The 20527-nt window shown below is 40.0% G+C and overlaps 3 protein-coding genes across 5 annotated transcripts in view; 1 reads left to right on the forward strand and 2 right to left on the reverse strand.

The window, feature by feature from the left end:
* Nucleotides 1-20527, reverse strand: part of hmox1a (heme oxygenase 1a) — a 76456-nt gene that overhangs the window by 44932 nt on the left and 10997 nt on the right. The window lies entirely within an intron of this gene.
* Nucleotides 2960-11538, reverse strand: LOC127951829 (uncharacterized). 3 transcript variants are annotated; one of them, XM_052549873.1, is made up of 2 exons: nt 8644-11538; nt 2960-4244 (listed from the first exon to the last, which is right to left on the reverse strand). In XM_052549873.1, the coding sequence occupies exon 1, from the start codon at nt 11498-11500 to the stop codon at nt 9860-9862; it is 1641 nt and encodes a 546-aa protein (XP_052405833.1). In that variant the 5' UTR covers nt 11501-11538; the 3' UTR covers nt 2960-4244; nt 8644-9859. The 3 variants fall into 3 exon arrangements, with proteins under 3 accessions (XP_052405833.1, XP_052405832.1, XP_052405831.1); XM_052549872.1 differs by having other exon boundaries at nt 8545-11538; XM_052549871.1 differs by having other exon boundaries at nt 8509-11538.
* On the forward strand, nt 16202-20282 carry gcat (glycine C-acetyltransferase). Its single transcript, XM_052549874.1, has 9 exons — nt 16202-16570; nt 17296-17426; nt 17512-17613; nt 17703-17849; nt 18089-18243; nt 18950-19032; nt 19176-19347; nt 19579-19700; nt 19809-20282. The coding sequence occupies exons 1-9, from the start codon at nt 16348-16350 to the stop codon at nt 19958-19960; spliced, it is 1287 nt and encodes a 428-aa protein (XP_052405834.1). The 5' UTR covers nt 16202-16347; the 3' UTR covers nt 19961-20282.

Genomic DNA, 20527 nt, shown 5'->3' on the forward strand with positions numbered 1-20527 from the left:
CATGACTCTCAAACCAGTGATGGACAGAGCTATAGGGGGCACTGGTGATGGCAGACACTGGTTCTGTTTCCTCTTCTGAAAGTTTTATTTCTGGTAAGACATTTATATAGAATTTAATTTGGCTACATGTTTTCATTGTGTTTCTTACACTTTTGAATAACAAGAACAAACACTGCAAGTTAAATGGCCTGTGTAGCATTTTATGTTAACCTTTTACATTGAAATAACATTTTGGAAATCCATTAGATACATACCAGAGTCATCAGTCACCAGGCTCCACAGGCATCTCCAGACTCCTACTAGTGGCCTCCACAGACATTCAAACATGGAACCTGCAGTAGAGTTTATTTTAATATAGGGGCCGCTAACAAACGCAAAGCAAAGCTTAAAGAGGATTGCACATCGGACCCCTGCTGAAAAAAACAATAGACACCATTACAAAATTTGTAGTGGTTTTACTGAATATAATGAGACTTGTATTGGTTATCCTAGAAACTGTTATGGTACTTGTGGGTCTCTACTAGTCATCTCCTATATCGGTGGCTTGTTAAAACTAATAAATCTTAATGGAATATGTCCCAAAACACACTAGAGAAAACCATTTTTTATGGTTAGAAGTAGATTTTTTTTGTATAGTGGAAACAATCGGAATTTTCTGTGATGGTTTTATTGTTTGTTTGTGCCCCACGTCTTTAAAATTCAAATTTACTAGTCAACACTCGAAGTGGATCAAAACGTTCATCAAAGTTGTCCTAAAATCTTCTTGTCCTAGGTCAACTTTGATTAACTTTTTTGATCCACTTCAAATGTTGACTAATGTACACGAGTGTCCACACGCCGAGCCGAGGCACCGTTGCATCCTGTTTAAAATCTTGTCGCTCCACTTATTTATTTTTCCATTTAAATTACCAGGAATATAAAAACCGCACGCCCAAGCCAGTGATAAAATAAAACCGTTATTATGGTCATTTCAGCGCAAGCAAGAGATTGCAGAGCGCTACATGAGTTGCACAGCAAATCGTGAGATTATAACAAGATGTGAAGATGACGCATCCAGTGTGCGATACCTGGGACAGTTTATGATACCTGATACCTATGATACCCGACAGAGAGAATGAGCCCTGAGAGCGATAGACATAGAGAAGGAGCTCTGAGAGAGAAAAGGAGCCCTGACAGCACGCGACAGAGCGAAGGAGCCTTGAGAGCGCCCGACAGGTTGTTTCGAAGGATTTGGATTGTTTTTCTGTCAGATTAATGAAAGTGATATTTGTTTGTTTATCTCCCAAACCTCACTGAAAACTATAAAAATCACTAAATTTAAAATGAAACCTCATTTATGAGTTTCTTGTTGCTGTTGTTGTTTTATAGTGAGGAGGACACGTGAAATGTCCTAATTTGTCGTTTGTCTTGATATATCACTAGCCTATTGAAGACATTCGTCCCTTGTGCAAGCCTGTAGCTAAAACACTCAGACACTTTAAAAAACTTGTGATCTAATCAAAACCATCTATTATTATCAGTTTAAATATTGGTATGCGTGTTCCCAATTAACTCTAAAATAGTTATATATGTATAGCTATACACAAGTTATAGCGGACCAGTAATAATAAGCGTTTAATAAGATTAAAAGTTAAGTTCTCACCCTCGTGATTGATTTCCATGTCAGTCACTGGTTTTTTACTTTAGTAATTCCTTACGATCTTTAAATAAGCGACAATCGAAGCTGATTCAAATGTCCCAGCCATGCACCACAGCGCGTGAAATAAGAGCTCGATGTTTGATTGTGGCGAAGCAGCCGCGAAAGTCATTGAGAGATTTAGATTGCGAAAGACGTTTTCGTGTGAAAAGTTCAGCTATTGGTGGAGTGTTGTTATGTGAACCTATTGGGAGAGGGGTCTGTTATGACGCGTTACCGTGCGTTCACACCGCCGGCGTCGAGAGCCGGCGTCGAGAGCGTCAAAGCGGCCGGAAGTCATTCATTTTCAATGTAAGCCGGCATCGAGCAGCGACGAGGAGCGGCGCGGCGCGACTTGCAGAGCGTCGAGGAGAGTTGAAATCAAGGCAACTTTATGGTAATGAGCTATGACGCGGTTGGGCAGCAACCAATCGGAACGTAGAAGTCCACCGCTTGAGAGGATTCCAGAGAACGCAGCTCTGACCATTAGTTCCCAAGCACAATGGAGGACAGGTTGATTATTGCTGTTTCAAGTTTGCAATGATCTATGAGGTGTCCCTGTTTGTGTACAGGGACATAAAAAATAAATTAAAAGTGATACGTTGACCAAGGTGTCTGAGATTTGTTAATTTTAAGTAAAGGATCTTAATATTTAGTCCACAACAATATGTAATGAGGTTAACTTATAACGTTACCCTCCTTGTGGTTAGTCTGCACGAGATCAACAAGCTTGTTTGCTTTGCGGCCACTTTAAATACAAAATAAGCATTCGATCTACGTCAGAGCGTCTAAGCGCTCACGAATCTTTCTGCAGCGTCGTGAGCAGAGCGGCAAGAGCGCTTTTTGACGCTCTCGACGCCGGCGGTGTGAACGCACAGTTATTCTGTTTCAAGATTGCACAGGAAGCGTATACACAGGAAACATTTGTGTTTGGCTTGGTTGGTTTCATAGCTCCCCGTAGCTCTTGCTGCAGATCTCGCCCCAGTGAGGGCTTCAGTATTAGAAAGAAACGTCCACAAAGGCGCGCTCGCGAGCATCCTTCTGAACGATACAATTACAAATGGGACACCCTACTGTACGGTCTCATGGACTTAACGGACACGCGTAAGTCCGTGAGACCGCAAGAACACATGAAGTCTTTCATTTGGGACAGGGCCTTTAATCAGAGCTCTCAGACTATGCATGGTCTGCAAATGAGCAAATTTATTTCCTAAAAGGAATCGGCCTATCAGGCATGCACTATTAAGTTAATTCAAATGTGTGCACAAAATAAAATACATGAACCAGAATTAATAATTTATTGTGACAAAACTGACAACATAAAAAGACAACACAAACACGTGATACAAAATCTCAAGTCTCCCAGCCTGTTTGGGCTGTTATAGAGAGGGTTTTGAGCTCTCAACAGAGATCAGTTAGACAAGAGACCATTTTAAACCAGCTAAGACCAGCAAACCCTCTAATGCTGAACCATAGCAGTAAAATAAGTAAATAAGTAAAAAAACATAAGTAAAAAGATCTTAAATGGGGAATGAATTATGCATTTATTATATAATTTCAAACTGCTAAGGCAGCGAGGAAGATACATTAGACATCGATTTACATTATTTTAACATTGTTTTCAATGATTACCCAATATCCCAGATTTATGTATACATTCAAGAATTTCATACCAAGCCTAAAACAGATCATCATCTTACAGCAGATGTAGTTAAAAAAACAATTTACATACATGTAACATAAATATGATTTTTATATATATATAAAAAAAAAAACAACACTTGCCATTAGTAACTTTTCACACCTATAGACAAATCCTCCACAAACTCAAGGTGTGGGGCACCAGGGGGCTTGCACCATGATGGTGGCTGAACAAACTCCAGGTAACAGAATTATTTCTGAGTTGACAAAACCAATCCAATCCAGTGCTGCTTTGATGGTACCATGATGCTGATCAACAACTTTCTCTGTCATCTCAGGCTTTGAGTTTATGGAGCGTATGCACTTGAAAGCGTGACATCAGTAAAGAACAGCAAATCATATGCCTTTTAACTGTTATTCTCTTCTCTCAAATCACTGCTAAGGATTAACGGAGTGAAAAAGTAGTAGAATGTGTAATATATCCAGTAAAACCACTACAAATTTCACAGCAAGGTGAAAAGAGCTGTCCGTGCAAGAGGACAACCATAAGAAAACATCTATCAATGTCAGTGCATGTGAACTCTAAGCTCTTATGTAGTCTATTTTAAAGCTTTATATATTAATTCTAAGACTTATCTATATTCTATATTATCAGAGATGCGTCACATTGCTTGAAGACTCACTTCAGTGAGTCAAGAACAGCTGCAACTGGATCTCTACACTTGGTAAATGAATCGTTCTGTGTGATCTGGGAATAAAATAGTCTTAGAAAGATAGATTCTTGATATTGGCTGGGGCAACATTGACATCAGCTCCTCTCAGGAATATGCAACAGATGTGGCTCGAGCAACAAAGATTTCCAGGGGGCCAGTGCTCCATCTTATAAATGCTTAATTTAAAGCTTTTTCATAATCTTGATCCACATGCTCTGGGTAGAAAAAGAATAGAAAGGCTATTAGCATTGTACAATTGAAAACTTCAACATCACGTCATCAGTCATTTAAAATAAAGAAATTCAGATGCAAATAATTTAGTTCTGATCAAAGTCTGTGCAGTTAGTGATCGGAAGACTGTCAGAAGTGTTTCACCTTTCTAAACTGTCCTAATAATACCTCCACCTTTACCATAATCCGATGGTCATACAGTGCTTTCACCAAGAGATGGCGTTGTTTCTTCAACTGAGAGCTGAACGTCTGTTAACGCGTTACATAATCGGTACACACCAGGGTTGTCACGTCCACAGCAGCACAGGAAACTCCCGGCTATTCTTAGAGGCCACCAAAAAAAACAATTATTATAGCTGTGGTGAGAAATACTTAAATTAGGATAACTCTTAGAAAGCAAAACGTTATTGTAATCAAATATAAATCTGATCTTGATTTGCTATTTTACATGGTATTACTAGCTTCAATAAATAGTTGTCTGAATGTAATTTATAGTCAGTGCTTAAAAACTTATTGGCCAGTGTCCGATGATGTTTTAAAGTCATTGTTTATCCATTTAAACATTTAGCATTGCATAAATTCGTCTGAAATGGCGATTATTATACGTTTCGATTAATAATGTCGTCTATCTTGTTAAAAACCGTAAGTAACAGGAAGAGAAAGCAAATATACAATCTGTGTGAGCAAGACATAGTTTGACAACGCGCATACAGCTAAAACAGAAAAATTCTGACCTCTGTTAAGCCCCTTTCACACTGCACGTCGGACCCGCAATATTCCCGTAACATTGCCTGGTCGCCTTCTGTGTGAAAGCAACCACGTCCCGGAATTGATTACCGAATCGAACCCGGGTCGGGGACATAGTAACATTGCGGTAATCGATCCGGAACGAGCGCTGTGTGAACAAAAGCCAGATCTAATTCGGTATCGAAGTGATGACACGCGTTATCGCGCGACTCTTTTACCAGCTGTTTTGAAGGAAGATCAACATTCGCGACGAGAAAACATGTGCAGCCTGTAATGAAGCAGAGATCAGTTAGTTCCTCACTTTCCGCGCTGACGACGAGATCGTTCGCTTGCTTCAGTGAAAGTATAACGTGCCTAGCGTTGTCGACTCGTACATTACACGTCACGCGCTGATGTCACGTGTCATTACGGGATCTTCAAGGGTTGTGTGTGAAAGCACGCACATATACCGGGTCATCCCTGGCAGTGTGAAAGTGGCAAATCTAGCGACCAGGGAACAATTACAGGAACACTTTACCCCTGTATTTGCCGGAATGGCAGTGTGAAAGGGGCTTTACTGATTTCCAGATTGAAATCTTCTTCTTCTTCTTCCTTGATGTTTAACGGCGGTTGGCATCCAACTTCAATGGTGCATTACCGCCACCTACTGTACTGGAGTGTGAACCGGAGCTAGACAAAGAGAAACTAAAACTAAAATGGAGACTTCCAACTCTCTTCCCCCACCCTTTAATTAATTTTTTTTTGTCTTCTATATTCTATTTGCTATCCCCGTGTCCTTAAGGAAGGTAAATAAATGAGTACTGATATCATTTGAAGTTAATCCCAGAAGTTCCCTAAGTGAATTCCCTTGCACCCCCAAATTCCTTATGCTTTCTTTCATCTTTATCCTTTCTCTATCATATTTTTGGCATTCAAGTACCACATGTTCAACAGATTCCATACTGTCACAAAATTCACATCTTCCTGTTACATGCTTACCTAAAATATGTAAGCACTTATTCAACCCACAATGTCCAATCCTTAACCTAGTGAAAATTATTTCTTCCCTTCGACTCCTTCCAGTGATCCTCTCTGTCCCAACCTTCTTTTGTATTCTGTATAAATGTCTCCCTTTCTCCTCTCTATCCCAACCACACTGCCACTTTTTCATAATTTCCATCCAGATTTTTGTTTTAGCTTCTGTTTTACTCATTAAGATTGATATTTCCACATCTTCTCTTTTACTGGCTTGTTTTGCCAAACCATCTGCCATTTCATTTCCTTTAACACCAACATGAGCTGGTACCCATGTAAATTTTACCTTCACCCCCAACTGAGAAATCCTTGTGTAACATTCTAGTACCTCATATACTATGTCTAGTCTTGATTTTGACTTAAATGATTGCAAACACTTTAGTGCTGCACTAGAGTCTGAACAAATTACAACTTTATCCGGTCTTGTTTCTTCTACCCACTGTAGAGCCAACCAGATACCCATCAATTCCACTGTAAATACAGATATTTGATCAGACAGTCTCTTCTGTACCTTAACTCCCATTTTTGGTATTCCAAATGCAGCCCCTGTTTGCCCAGACTTAGGATCTTTAGACCCATCTGTGTAAATATCCAGATACCCATTAAACTCCTCATTCAGATGTTCACAAAAAACTCTACATAAATCCACCTCTACTCTACTCTTTAAGTTTCTATTTAATAACTGCAAATCCACTATAGGTTCCACAAACAACCATGGTGGTCTGACAGGCAACGGAACTGTTGGACTAAATTCTATACCCTCTAACCCCAAGTCTTTTCCAATAGCATCACATACCCATCCAAAACTCTGACTTTTAACCCTTTCATGCTCCCAGCACACCTGCATTACTACTCTAGTTGGGTGGGACCTATTATGTCCTTGTAGGTTTGCCCAATAGTTAGCTGCCAACTGTTCCCTCCTTAAATGTAAAGGCATCTCACCCATCTCTACTTGCAACGCCACTGCAGGTGATGTCCGAAAAGCCCCACTGCATATCCTAAGTGCTTGAGTTTGTATTACTTCCAGTTTAGCCAGTGTAGTTTTTGCTGCATCTCTATATGCTATACAACCATAATCTATAACAGACTTAATCAGTGAAACATATATCTCCCTCAGTGATTGCCTGCTCGCCCCCCAGTCCACTCCTGTCAGACACATCATCACATTTAATACTTTTTTACACTTTACTAAAACTTTCTCTATGTGACCTGCCCATGTTAACCTAGCATCAAAAACCATTCCCAAAAACCTAAAGGACTCTACTTTCTCCAGAACATGTCCATATAATTTAAGATTAATTTCCTCCCCTATCTTTTTCCTTGTAAAGAAAACCACTTGAGATTTTTCCTTTGAAAATCTAAAACCCCATCTCATTGACCAACGTTCTACCTGTTCTATTGTTTCCTGAACCTTACTTACTGTGTATTTTATGTTTCTTCCCCTCTTCCACAAGGCCCCGTCATCTGCAAACAGCGATCTTCCAATGCCAGGCCCTACATCTGAAAATACATCATTTATCATAATGATAAAGAGCAGTGGGCTGATAACACTACCCTGAGGTGTTCCATTTTCTACCATATAACTACCAGATAATTCTTTCCCAATTCTCACCCGAATAGAGCGTTCGTACAGGAAATCCTTTACCCAGTTAAAGGCCCTCCCTCCTATTCCCAAAAGATGTAATTTAATCAACATCCCCTCTTTCCACATCATATCATACGCTTTCTCAACGTCAAGGAAGACTGCCACCACTGATTCCCTATTAACCTGGGATTTCCTTATTTCATCTTCCAGGCACATTATTGGATCCATTGTTCCTCTTCCCTTCCTGAATCAACTTTGATAAGAATCAATTAATTCTCTTTTCTCCAAAAAATAGACCAGTCTGTCTGTTACCATACGTTCCATAATTTTACCTATATGGGATGTCAGCGCAATTGGTCTATAACTATTAGGTTTTGCAGGATCCTTCCCTGGTTTCCTAATAGGAACTACAATTGCTTCCTTCCAACTTTTTGGAAGTTGTCCTTCCTCCCATACTCTATTATATAATCTAAGCAGTCTTCCTAACGCAATCTCACCCATAAAAGTCAACATAGCATAACACAGTTCATCTCCTCCTGGTGCTGTCATCCCTGCCCGTGATCTGGGAATAAAATAGTCTTAGAAAGATAGATTCTTGATATTGGCTGGGGCAACATTGACATCAGCTCCTCTCAGGAATATGCAACAGATGTGGCTCGAGCAACAAAGATTTCCAGGGGGCCAGTGCTCCATCTTATAAATGCTTAATTTAAAGCTTTTTCATAATCTTGATCCACATGCTCTGGGTAGAAAAAGAATAGAAAGGCTATTAGCATTGTACAATTGAAAACTTCAACATCACGTCATCAGTCATTTAAAATAAAGAAATTCAGATGCAAATAATTTAGTTCTGATCAAAGTCTGTGCAGTTAGTGATCGGAAGACTGTCAGAAGTGTTTCACCTTTCTAAACTGTCCTAATAATACCTCCACCTTTACCATAATCCGATGGTCATACAGTGCTTTCACCAAGAGATGGCGTTGTTTCTTCAACTGAGAGCTGAACGTCTGTTAACGCGTTACATAATCGGTACACACCAGGGTTGTCACGTCCACAGCAGCACAGGAAACTCCCGGCTATTCTTAGAGGCCACCAAAAAAAACAATTATTATAGCTGTGGTGAGAAATACTTAAATTAGGATAACTCTTAGAAAGCAAAACGTTATTGTAATCAAATATAAATCTGATCTTGATTTGCTATTTTACATGGTATTACTAGCTTCAATAAATAGTTGTCTGAATGTAATTTATAGTCAGTGCTTAAAAACTTATTGGCCAGTGTCCGATGATGTTTTAAAGTCATTGTTTATCCATTTAAACATTTAGCATTGCATAAATTCGTCTGAAATGGCGATTATTATACGTTTCGATTAATAATGTCGTCTATCTTGTTAAAAACCGTAAGTAACAGGAAGAGAAAGCAAATATACAATCTGTGTGAGCAAGACATAGTTTGACAACGCGCATACAGCTAAAACAGAAAAATTCTGACCTCTGTTAAGCCCCTTTCACACTGCACGTCGGACCCGCAATATTCCCGTAACATTGCCTGGTCGCCTTCTGTGTGAAAGCAACCACGTCCCGGAATTGATTACCGAATCGAACCCGGGTCGGGGACATAGTAACATTGCGGTAATCGATCCGGAACGAGCGCTGTGTGAACAAAAGCCAGATCTAATTCGGTATCGAAGTGATGACACGCGTTATCGCGCGACTCTTTTACCAGCTGTTTTGAAGGAAGATCAACATTCGCGACGAGAAAACATGTGCAGCCTGTAATGAAGCAGAGATCAGTTAGTTCCTCACTTTCCGCGCTGACGACGAGATCGTTCACTTGCTTCAGTGAAAGTATAACGTGCCTAGCGTTGTCGACTCGTACATTACACGTCACGCGCTGATGTCACGTGTCATTACGGGATCTTCAAGGGTTGTGTGTGAAAGCACGCACATATACCGGGTCATCCCTGGCAGTGTGAAAGTGGCAAATCTAGCGACCAGGGAACAATTACAGGAACACTTTACCCCTGTATTTGCCGGAATGGCAGTGTGAAAGGGGCTTTACTGATTTCCAGATTGAAATCTTCTTCTTCTTCTTCCTTGATGTTTAACGGCGGTTGGCATCCAACTTCAATGGTGCATTACCGCCACCTACTGTACTGGAGTGTGAACCGGAGCTAGACAAAGAGAAACTAAAACTAAAATGGAGACTTCCAACTCTCTTCCCCCACCCTTTAATTAATTTTTTTTTGTCTTCTATATTCTATTTGCTATCCCCGTGTCCTTAAGGAAGGTAAATAAATGAGTACTGATATCATTTGAAGTTAATCCCAGAAGTTCCCTAAGTGAATTCCCTTGCACCCCCAAATTCCTTATGCTTTCTTTCATCTTTATCCTTTCTCTATCATATTTTTGGCATTCAAGTACCACATGTTCAACAGATTCCATACTGTCACAAAATTCACATCTTCCTGTTACATGCTTACCTAAAATATGTAAGCACTTATTCAACCCACAATGTCCAATCCTTAACCTAGTGAAAATTATTTCTTCCCTTCGACTCCTTCCAGTGATCCTCTCTGTCCCAACCTTCTTTTGTATTCTGTATAAATGTCTCCCTTTCTCCTCTCTATCCCAACCACACTGCCACTTTTTCATAATTTCCATCCAGATTTTTGTTTTAGCTTCTGTTTTACTCATTAAGATTGATATTTCCACATCTTCTCTTTTACTGGCTTGTTTTGCCAAACCATCTGCCATTTCATTTCCTTTAACACCAACATGAGCTGGTACCCATGTAAATTTTACCTTCACCCCCAACTGAGAAATCCTTGTGTAACATTCTAGTACCTCATATACTATGTCTAGTCTTGATTTTGACTTAAATGATTGCAAACACTTTAGTGCTGCACTAGAGTCTGAACAAATTACAACTTTATCCGGTCTTGTTTCTTCTACCCACTGTAGAGCCAACCAGATACCCATCAATTCCACTGTAAATACAGATATTTGATCAGACAGTCTCTTCTGTACCTTAACTCCCATTTTTGGTATTCCAAATGCAGCCCCTGTTTGCCCAGACTTAGGATCTTTAGACCCATCTGTGTAAATATCCAGATACCCATTAAACTCCTCATTCAGATGTTCACAAAAAACTCTACATAAATCCACCTCTACTCTACTCTTTAAGTTTCTATTTAATAACTGCAAATCCACTATAGGTTCCACAAACAACCATGGTGGTCTGACAGGCAACGGAACTGTTGGACTAAATTCTATACCCTCTAACCCCAAGTCTTTTCCAATAGCATCACATACCCATCCAAAACTCTGACTTTTAACCCTTTCATGCTCCCAGCACACCTGCATTACTACTCTAGTTGGGTGGGACCTATTATGTCCTTGTAGGTTTGCCCAATAGTTAGCTGCCAACTGTTCCCTCCTTAAATGTAAAGGCATCTCACCCATCTCTACTTGCAACGCCACTGCAGGTGATGTCCGAAAAGCCCCACTGCATATCCTAAGTGCTTGAGTTTGTATTACTTCCAGTTTAGCCAGTGTAGTTTTTGCTGCATCTCTATATGCTATACAACCATAATCTATAACAGACTTAATCAGTGAAACATATATCTCCCTCAGTGATTGCCTGCTCGCCCCCCAGTCCACTCCTGTCAGACACATCATCACATTTAATACTTTTTTACACTTTACTAAAACTTTCTCTATGTGACCTGCCCATGTTAACCTAGCATCAAAAACCATTCCCAAAAACCTAAAGGACTCTACTTTCTCCAGAACATGTCCATATAATTTAAGATTAATTTCCTCCCCTATCTTTTTCCTTGTAAAGAAAACCACTTGAGATTTTTCCTTTGAAAATCTAAAACCCCATCTCATTGACCAACGTTCTACCTGTTCTATTGTTTCCTGAACCTTACTTACTGTGTATTTTATGTTTCTTCCCCTCTTCCACAAGGCCCCGTCATCTGCAAACAGCGATCTTCCAATGCCAGGCCCTACATCTGAAAATACATCATTTATCATAATGATAAAGAGCAGTGGGCTGATAACACTACCCTGAGGTGTTCCATTTTCTACCATATAACTACCAGATAATTCTTTCCCAATTCTCACCCGAATAGAGCGTTCGTACAGGAAATCCTTTACCCAGTTAAAGGCCCTCCCTCCTATTCCCAAAAGATGTAATTTAATCAACATCCCCTCTTTCCACATCATATCATACGCTTTCTCAACGTCAAGGAAGACTGCCACCACTGATTCCCTATTAACCTGGGATTTCCTTATTTCATCTTCCAGGCACATTATTGGATCCATTGTTCCTCTTCCCTTCCTGAATCCACTTTGATAAGAATCAATTAATTCTCTTTTCTCCAAAAAATAGACCAGTCTGTCTGTTACCATACGTTCCATAATTTTACCTATATGGGATGTCAGCGCAATTGGTCTATAACTATTAGGTTTTGCAGGATCCTTCCCTGGTTTCCTAATAGGAACTACAATTGCTTCCTTCCAACTTTTTGGAAGTTGTCCTTCCTCCCATACTCTATTATATAATCTAAGCAGTCTTCCTAACGCAATCTCACCCATAAAAGTCAACATAGCATAACACAGTTCATCTCCTCCTGGTGCTGTCATCCCTGCCCGTTTAATTGCTCTCTCCATCTCTGCCTTAGAAAATGGTGCACTCAATGCATCATCTACTTCCTCTCTTTTTCCTAAGACCCCAGGATATGTCCTAAATGTCCTTTCCCTTCCTTTCTTCCATTCTCCCTCCAGATTATCAGAGCTATGTATTACTACAAAAGCTTTTGCCATCATCTCTGCCTTCTCCTTATCCGTCACAGCTTTCTCCTCCCCACTCACCATTACAGGGTAAACCCATTCCCTCCTTTCCCCACCCATCCTCTTTATCATCGCCCACACTTCTCCCACAGGTGTCATTCTACCTATTGAGCTGCAGAACTGACGCCAATAATCTCTCTTAGACTGTCGAATAGTCTTTCTTACTAATGCTTGAGCTCTTTTATATTGAATTAAATGCTCAAAATTATGCGTCCGTCTCAACTGCCTAAAAGCCCTATTCCTATTTCTTACTACTTCTCCACATTTCTCTGTCCACCACGGAACTGCTTTCCTTCTCCTTATTCCAGAGCTCTTAGGAATAGTTTCATCTGCCACCCCTTTAATAATTTCCTGGAAACTACTGTATTCTCTGTCAATATCCATTTCTCTAACCTCCTCATCTAACCTTTCCTCACAAATCTCCTTAAATTTTGCCCAATTTGCCTTACCAAACATCCATCTCCTTCCTCCCTCTTCAGACCGTCTTTTCGTCCTCATTTGAATAGAACATAATATAGGAAAATGATCACTTCCTACAGTTGATTCCTCCCATACCTCCCATTCACATAATCTTCCTATATCATTAGACGTAATTGTAAGATCTAACGCCGACTCATTTCCAGATACCATATCAATTCTTGTTCCTCTACCATCATTAAGACACACCAGCCCTTTTAAATCCAACAACTCCTCTATGACCTGACCATTTCTATCCAACTTCTTCCCACCCCAAAGTGGGCTATGAGCGTTAAAGTCCCCACACCATACTACCTTTCGTCTATCCTGTCCCTCAACCCCAAAGTAAACTCATATATCCAATTGTTACTCTTTTTGGGAGAGCCTCACCCTCAAACTGCAGCAAAACTGATTGGCTATCCACCTTAGCCCCCTCTCTTGATGCTTGAAGTCTTTGTGCACTCATTATAGTACCACCTCTTAAATTAGATTTCACCTCTTCCATCCCTACACACAACGGGATACCTGTAATCACCCCCTTACTCCACTGATTCCTTCCCTGATCAACTACAACCCTGTCCACCTGAAATTGCCCCAATTTTTCCAGCTTGAGAGCCCGATCTCTCTGACCCACATCTTTACACTTAATCAGTAAACTTCCATTTCTCAGAACCCTTGCTGCAATTATATCTCCAACTGCTTTCTTTAACGCCACAGTCAATCGAACCGGATTTACACCTTCCACTCCACCTCCATCTTTAAATTTAATAACTACTTTAAACTCTTCATCATCTCGTTCTTCTAAAGTACACGTATCACTCTCCTCTCCACTCAACTCCGAGTTACTGCTAATACCTAATGTATTTGCCTTCCTTTTCTTCTTCTGATTTTCAATTTTTCTCTCTATCTGCTTTCCCTTACCACTTTTCTCCTTATCTCGTCCTCTTCCATCTCCTTCTTCCATCTCCGGTCCAGTCACAGTACAGCTGTGCCACCCGCCGTCTCTCTCAAACACCCAATTCGTTTTCTCGACGAAAGTATCCGCTCCCAACGTATCTATCCGATACAAACTCCCTCTCACTAGTGATGGCCGATTCGTGAACGAATCGTTCAATTTAACCGGTTCTTCTTAGTGAACCGGTTGAACCAGTTCACCAAATCGAACTGAATCGTTTGAAACGGTTCACGTCTCCAATAAGCATAAATCCACAAATTACTTAAGCTGTTAACTTTTTTAACATGACTGACACTCCCTCTGAGTCAGAATAAACCAATATTCCGGGGTAATCCATTTACTCAAACAGTACACTGAATGCTGTGAAGACCGAACTGAAGATGAACACCGAGCCGAGCCAGATAATGAACAAACACGCCCACTGCTGGAGCAGTTCTCGTTCTCGAGTCAAGAACCCGGTTGCTTCGGTGTTCGGATCACCAGTACACTCAACCGAGAATCGTTTCTGTCGGACGCGTCCGATTTGAGAACCGATGAGCTGATTCTCGTTCTCGAGTCAAGAACCGGTTGCTTCGGTTTTCGGATCACCAGTACACTCAACCGAGAATCGTTTCTGTCGGACGCGTCCGAATTGAGAACCGATGAACTGATGATACTGCGCATGCGCGATTCAGCGTGAAGCCAACTGACTCACAGCATGTCTCTGAACCGAAGGGATTCTTTTGGTGATTGATTCTGATTCTGTACTAGTAATGTTATGAGCGGGTATTTGAGGGCTTGGATGAAGGGCAATCTGGCGAAACGTAAGTTAATTTAATAACAAATACATCGCAATGGATTATGTTTAGTAAGTGGATCATGGTTTCTGCGCTGATGACACCTAATTTATTTACTTTATATCTTCAAGAAATCCTCATATGCACATTATTGCTGTTACTGTATTTAGGTGTTGTTGCAAAACTCAAATGTAAACTTTTCATGATTATGAGGTTTTAACTGACTAAAGTTATGATTACTGACTTTATATATTTGAATGTTTGATAGACGTGACGCCATTACGTCATCGCCAATGACGTCATTACGTCGAGCGTGAAAGAACCGATGAACCGGTTTTTTCAACCGGTTTATTGAATCGAACCGTCCGAAAGAACCGGTTCGCGGAAAAGAATCGAACTTCCCATCACTACCTCTCACTAGCGTCGCACACCAGTTTCCGTTCGACGAACTCCGTCAACAAGCCCGCCACCCGAAAACAGCGGCTGTGATCAAAGGTTCCGCGTTTTGTCTTCTTCCCAGATTGAAATCCATTCGTATTTGTCGTTTAAAGTTCGGTGTTATGTTTTGTCTCTGGACCCAAAACGAAAACATTTGCATTTCCCGCGGACAGCGGGAAACAGGCTCTGACGTTTCTGTTAGGTCAGGAGGAGGAGGAGTCTGTCAGATCATGCATGCAACAGTGAACAAATTTAATTTATGAGTTGTTTGAGCGTATTTATACTAAAAACGAACGAATTTTGTTCTGAACGAATTTCCGTAATATGAAACAATATATCATTGTACTTTATAGGCTACCTATTATTTACCAGTCGATTTTTCAAATGTGACGTTATTAAAACATTATATGAGGTGCACATAACAAATTAAATATTTGTAACTCACGTTAGTCTAAAGTAGATCATAACCACCAATAAAATACTATAAATAACCCGAACTGCTCTGTGTTCGTAATGGCTGCAAGTATATTCTTTTTTGTTCTAAAGATAAAAATGGAGGGAAACACTATACGTTATAGTTTCATTAAAGCTATACTTACCTTTAAAAGTTTTCCCCTCTCATTCCTTTGGCTTCAAGGAGGTCCAATACAGTGCAAAAAAAAGGTTAAAGACGTACGTTGCCATGTTTTAACACACATTTTCATTATCCTTCTCGAGAGTATTTTTCCTGCTGCAGAGCGCTGTTGTTGTTGCGAGACATTACCGCGAAAATGACGTGCTCAAGTTCCACACTCACTGGTCAAACTGAAGTCCGCCTCTTTTTCCCGAGAACTGATCCTGTCCAACATTTCTTTTTATCTGGTTCTACATTCGCCCATTCATTTTTATGACCCTTCAGATGCACAATAGAGCTCTATCTATCTATCTATCTATCTATCTATCTATCTATCTATCTATCTATCTATCTATCTATCTATCTATCTATCTATCTAGAAAGTTAGAACGTGTGTAAGTTGTTGGTTAGGCATCATATCTCTCCGCTGAAGCGCTGCGTTATTACAAAAGTCTTACACATTCTGCAGCCTGTTCCTTTAAATCGCAGACACCTCAGCTGCGCTACCATTGGACAAAGAGTGCAGCGCCCGCTCAGTGGCTGATATGTGGACGCCCATGTAAGTGACATATATCCGCCAACACGTCACTTTTACAGTCCCAATACTTCTGCTGTACTGACTGTGACAGACAGTGCTGGAGAAATGTCCCTTCGCTCCGCGGCTCGTGTCCTCAGTGCTCCCCTCAGGAGGGTGTCTCAGCCCCGCGCTGCTGGTGCGAGCAGAGCGTACGCGTCCGCGGCTCAAGCGGCGCTGTCGGTGCTGGAGAGCGAGCTGGACGCGATCCGGACCGCGGGCACATGGAAGGGGGAGCGGGTGATCACCTCCCAGCAGGGCCCGCGGATCTCCGTGGACGGCAGCAGAGGCGGTGAGCAGCACAGCAGAGTCAAGTATCACACAACATAATCCGCGGCTAATACAGAAGAATGGTATGATTAGGCTGTGCATTCCTGGAGACCCCTGTCCTGGGGAAACAAAGTCAGTAGCTTGCTGCTGCTTTAGTTTTCAACTTGCTGCATAAAAAAACCAACATCTATAATCATGACAAAACCTGTTTCCCTTATAAAATTCAACTTGATTTGTAGCTGCATGGGAAACTATAAAACAAAGATACTTGAAATGAGTAGAATTTATGATTCTCAATATTTTAAAACTTTTCTATAGGTTTATGTTTTAATAACTGAAATTAGTACTACAGAATAGACAAAAACATTATATTTAGTAATGTTATATACAATAACAGTAGTATTCATATAAAAATGTATTGTATGTTTATTGAATGTACAGTCTTTAACAAAAATGTTGTTTTTTTTAATTCAGAATTTATATATGTAATCATTATTGTATATTTTAATACAATTGAAGTTAAAAGTTTGGACGCATATGACTGAATTTATGTGTATTATCATCTTACAAATCTTCTAAAAGTTATATGAGTAGTTTTCTGTTTACTAGTGTTTTATATGATTTATTAAAGTACTTTTTGTAAATGTGTAATGTCCAAATGTGTAATGCACAACTACCGTAGCAGAGCTGAACTATTTTTTGTTTCTCTTCATCTTCTGATCCCATGTTCCTCCCTTTTTGTTTCAGACATATTGAATTTCTGTGCAAATAACTACCTGGGTTTGTCCAGTCATCCGGAGGTGGTGAAGGCAGGAATAGATGCCCTGCAGAAGTATGGCGCTGGCCTTAGTTCAGTTCGCTTCATCTGTGGCACACAGGTGAGAACAAATACTGTATCTGAACACACTGATAACAGTGCTTACCGATGACTTAAGATATATCTGTCAACTGTCTGTTCTCTAGAGCATCCACAAGAACTTGGAAGAGAAACTAGCCCAGTTTCATGAAAGAGAAGACTGCATTCTATATGCAAGCTGCTTCGATGCCAATGCTGGTCTGTTTGAGGTCTGTTTTAACCGATCCTTATTTTATCCTGAGGTAAATAGCACCACTGCAGATACACTGTAACTGTACATTGGCGCTTGTTGCTTTAGGTCCTGTTGGGTCCTGATGATGCGGTGTTGTCTGATGAACTAAACCACGCCTCTATTATCGATGGCATTCGATTGTGCCGTGCCAAGAGGTTCCGCTACAAACACATGGATCTGAATGACCTGGAAGAAAAGCTGAAAGAATCACAGGTAGATCACTGGATTTCATGCAAATCAGAGGTTGCACTGCAAGCTTCAGGTGGTTTATGCACATGGTGATATTTGAGTAATGTTTGTACTAAACTGACTGTGTTTTGGCTTGATAATTATTGGTTTGAGGCAAAACAGAAAATATAATGCAACAATTTAAGTAGAAATGTAGAAACTTAATTCAAAACATTTTTAGAAGATGATTTCTCGGTTCATGCCCTGTATTTGTTTGTTTACAGTCCTCTCGTCTGAGGTTGGTGGTCACAGACGGCGTGTTCTCCATGGATGGTGATGTGGCTCCTCTGCAGGGTATCTGTGATCTGGCTGAGCAGTACGGTGCCTTGGTCTTCATTGATGAATGTCATGCCACGGGATTCTTGGGTCCCCGTGGTCGGTGAGTAAAAGAAAAACGTTGGGTTCCAGAAATAAGAATGCACGCTTTCATGTTCTCCATCAGGGCTTTGATTTTTAATTACATAAAATGTATAATATTTATTATATTTTATTTTTGTATATATATATATGTGTGTGTGTATACATACTGTATTAGGGCTGTGTAAATACATTTTATATATATATATATATATACATATATATATATATATATATATATATATATATATATATATATATATATATATATATATATATATATATATATATATATATATATATAATTCCCCCCCCCCCAGCTTTTCTTCAATGTCATTTAGGCCCATTTGTGTATATGTATATATGTATGCTTGTACTGTAATATTTTGTAAAAAACATAAAATGCATTGCTTCTGTATGTATAATTAATAGTTTTAGATCAATAGTTTTAAATGTATCCATCGTTTTTATAGATTATCATTAGCAGTGCTTTATGTAAGTAGTTCTATCCTTCACTAACTAAGTAGACAGTCTATTTTTTTCCGAATTTCAAAAACCTTTGTAGCTGGTTGATTTGGTTCATGGCTTTATTATTCTTTAATGATTATGTTTTTTTCCTGGAATGAAAGCAACAGAAAAATGAGCAGGCATCAGAGTGTGTCACTCAAAGCCAAAATATCATATTATATTATTCACCAAGTGGATGTTCATGCATGTATTTCCCACAGAGGAACAGATGAGTTGCTGGGAGTGATGGACAGGGTTCACATTGTGAATTCCACTCTGGGAAAAGCACTAGGAGGAGCTGCTGGTGTGTATAATTATCAAACATCATCTTTATGTAGTCAAGCTACTATGTCAGACAAACTAACATATTACATCGCAACGTTTCTTTGCTAAGAAGCCTGAACAATTTCAGTCATATCAAACATGTATATTTCTAACTCTCTGCAGGTGGTTACACTGTCGGACCCAAGGCTTTGATTGAGCTTCTGAGACAGCGGTCTCGTCCGTACCTCTTCTCAAACTCCCTCCCTCCTCCCGTGGTGGGCTGTGCCACTCGTGCTGTGGAACTGCTGCTGGCATCCAATGAAATCGCTCAGTCCATGGCAGCTAAAACCATGAGGTTGGACTGGAGTGGGCACTCTGTGATATTTGTAGATTGCTCTCTTTTTGTGGACAGTAGATTAGCAGCAGAGAGTGCTGTTCAAAGCTGCAGTCTGTCTGGGATGACATAGCTGTCAAAACAAAAAGAGCTGACTTTTGCTGGTTCAGTATGAAAGTATGAATGCTTTTAAGAGTTCATTGAGCTAATGATAACAATGGTCTATTGTGTGCCTTTTCTTCTTTCCGAAAGGTTCAGAAACAACATGACCCAGGCAGGGTTCACCATTTCTGGCAAAGCTCATCCCATCTGTCCTGTGATGCTGGGAGACGCTCGTCTGGCTTCACTTATGGCTGACGACATGCTAAAACTAGGTAAGAATTCAGACATTATATAGTCCATCTAAAAAATATATTTCTCAAAACAAATTATGCAAGCCTGGCAGCCTGTTTAAAACAATGGCTTTCTCACTTTGTCATCAGGAGTGTATGTGATCGGTTTCTCCTACCCAGTCGTTCCCAAAGGAAAAGCCCGCATTCGAGTCCAGATCTCTGCAGCGCACACTGACGAGGACATTGATCGTGCCGTAGATGCCTTCATACAGACCGGCAGGAAGCATGGTGTCATTTCCTAATGTCAGCAACACAACTGACAAAGCTGTGGACTAATAGAGTGAGGCTTAAGTTACATATCATAGCAAAAAAAATGATCCTGCGATCAGTTAAGGTCAAAGAATATTTGTATATTTTTTTGGTATTGAAGGAATAATTGATTTTCTCTATGATTTAATAGTTGCTTTTTTACAGCAGTCTTCTACATCAGCGATATACCAAATGTGTCTTGACTTTTTTTCAGCTAAGACATGTCACATTAGCATTATTAGCACGTTTGTACTGATCATGCTCATGCTACAGCTGTCCAAAGGTGGGTAAAAATTAAATGTCTTTTGGATTATTTACATGAGTTGACTACTTTATTTTACTACTTTCATAACCTACAAAATACCAGTTCTCTCATACAGCTGTATGAAAGCAGACCTTGATCTTGATGTTGAATAAACAAAGATTTGTGTAGTGCAATGTCCTTACAAACAATTTATCAAACAACATGCCAAACGGGGCCATGCTTTTATATTTGAAACATCAAAACGGGTAACAAAATTTTAATATTTAGGTAGATTTATTCAAAATTAACATGGAAA

Source organism: Carassius gibelio, chromosome B3 (genome assembly GCF_023724105.1).
Source record: "Carassius gibelio isolate Cgi1373 ecotype wild population from Czech Republic chromosome B3, carGib1.2-hapl.c, whole genome shotgun sequence".
NCBI classification, from domain to species: Eukaryota; Metazoa; Chordata; class Actinopteri; order Cypriniformes; family Cyprinidae; genus Carassius; species Carassius gibelio.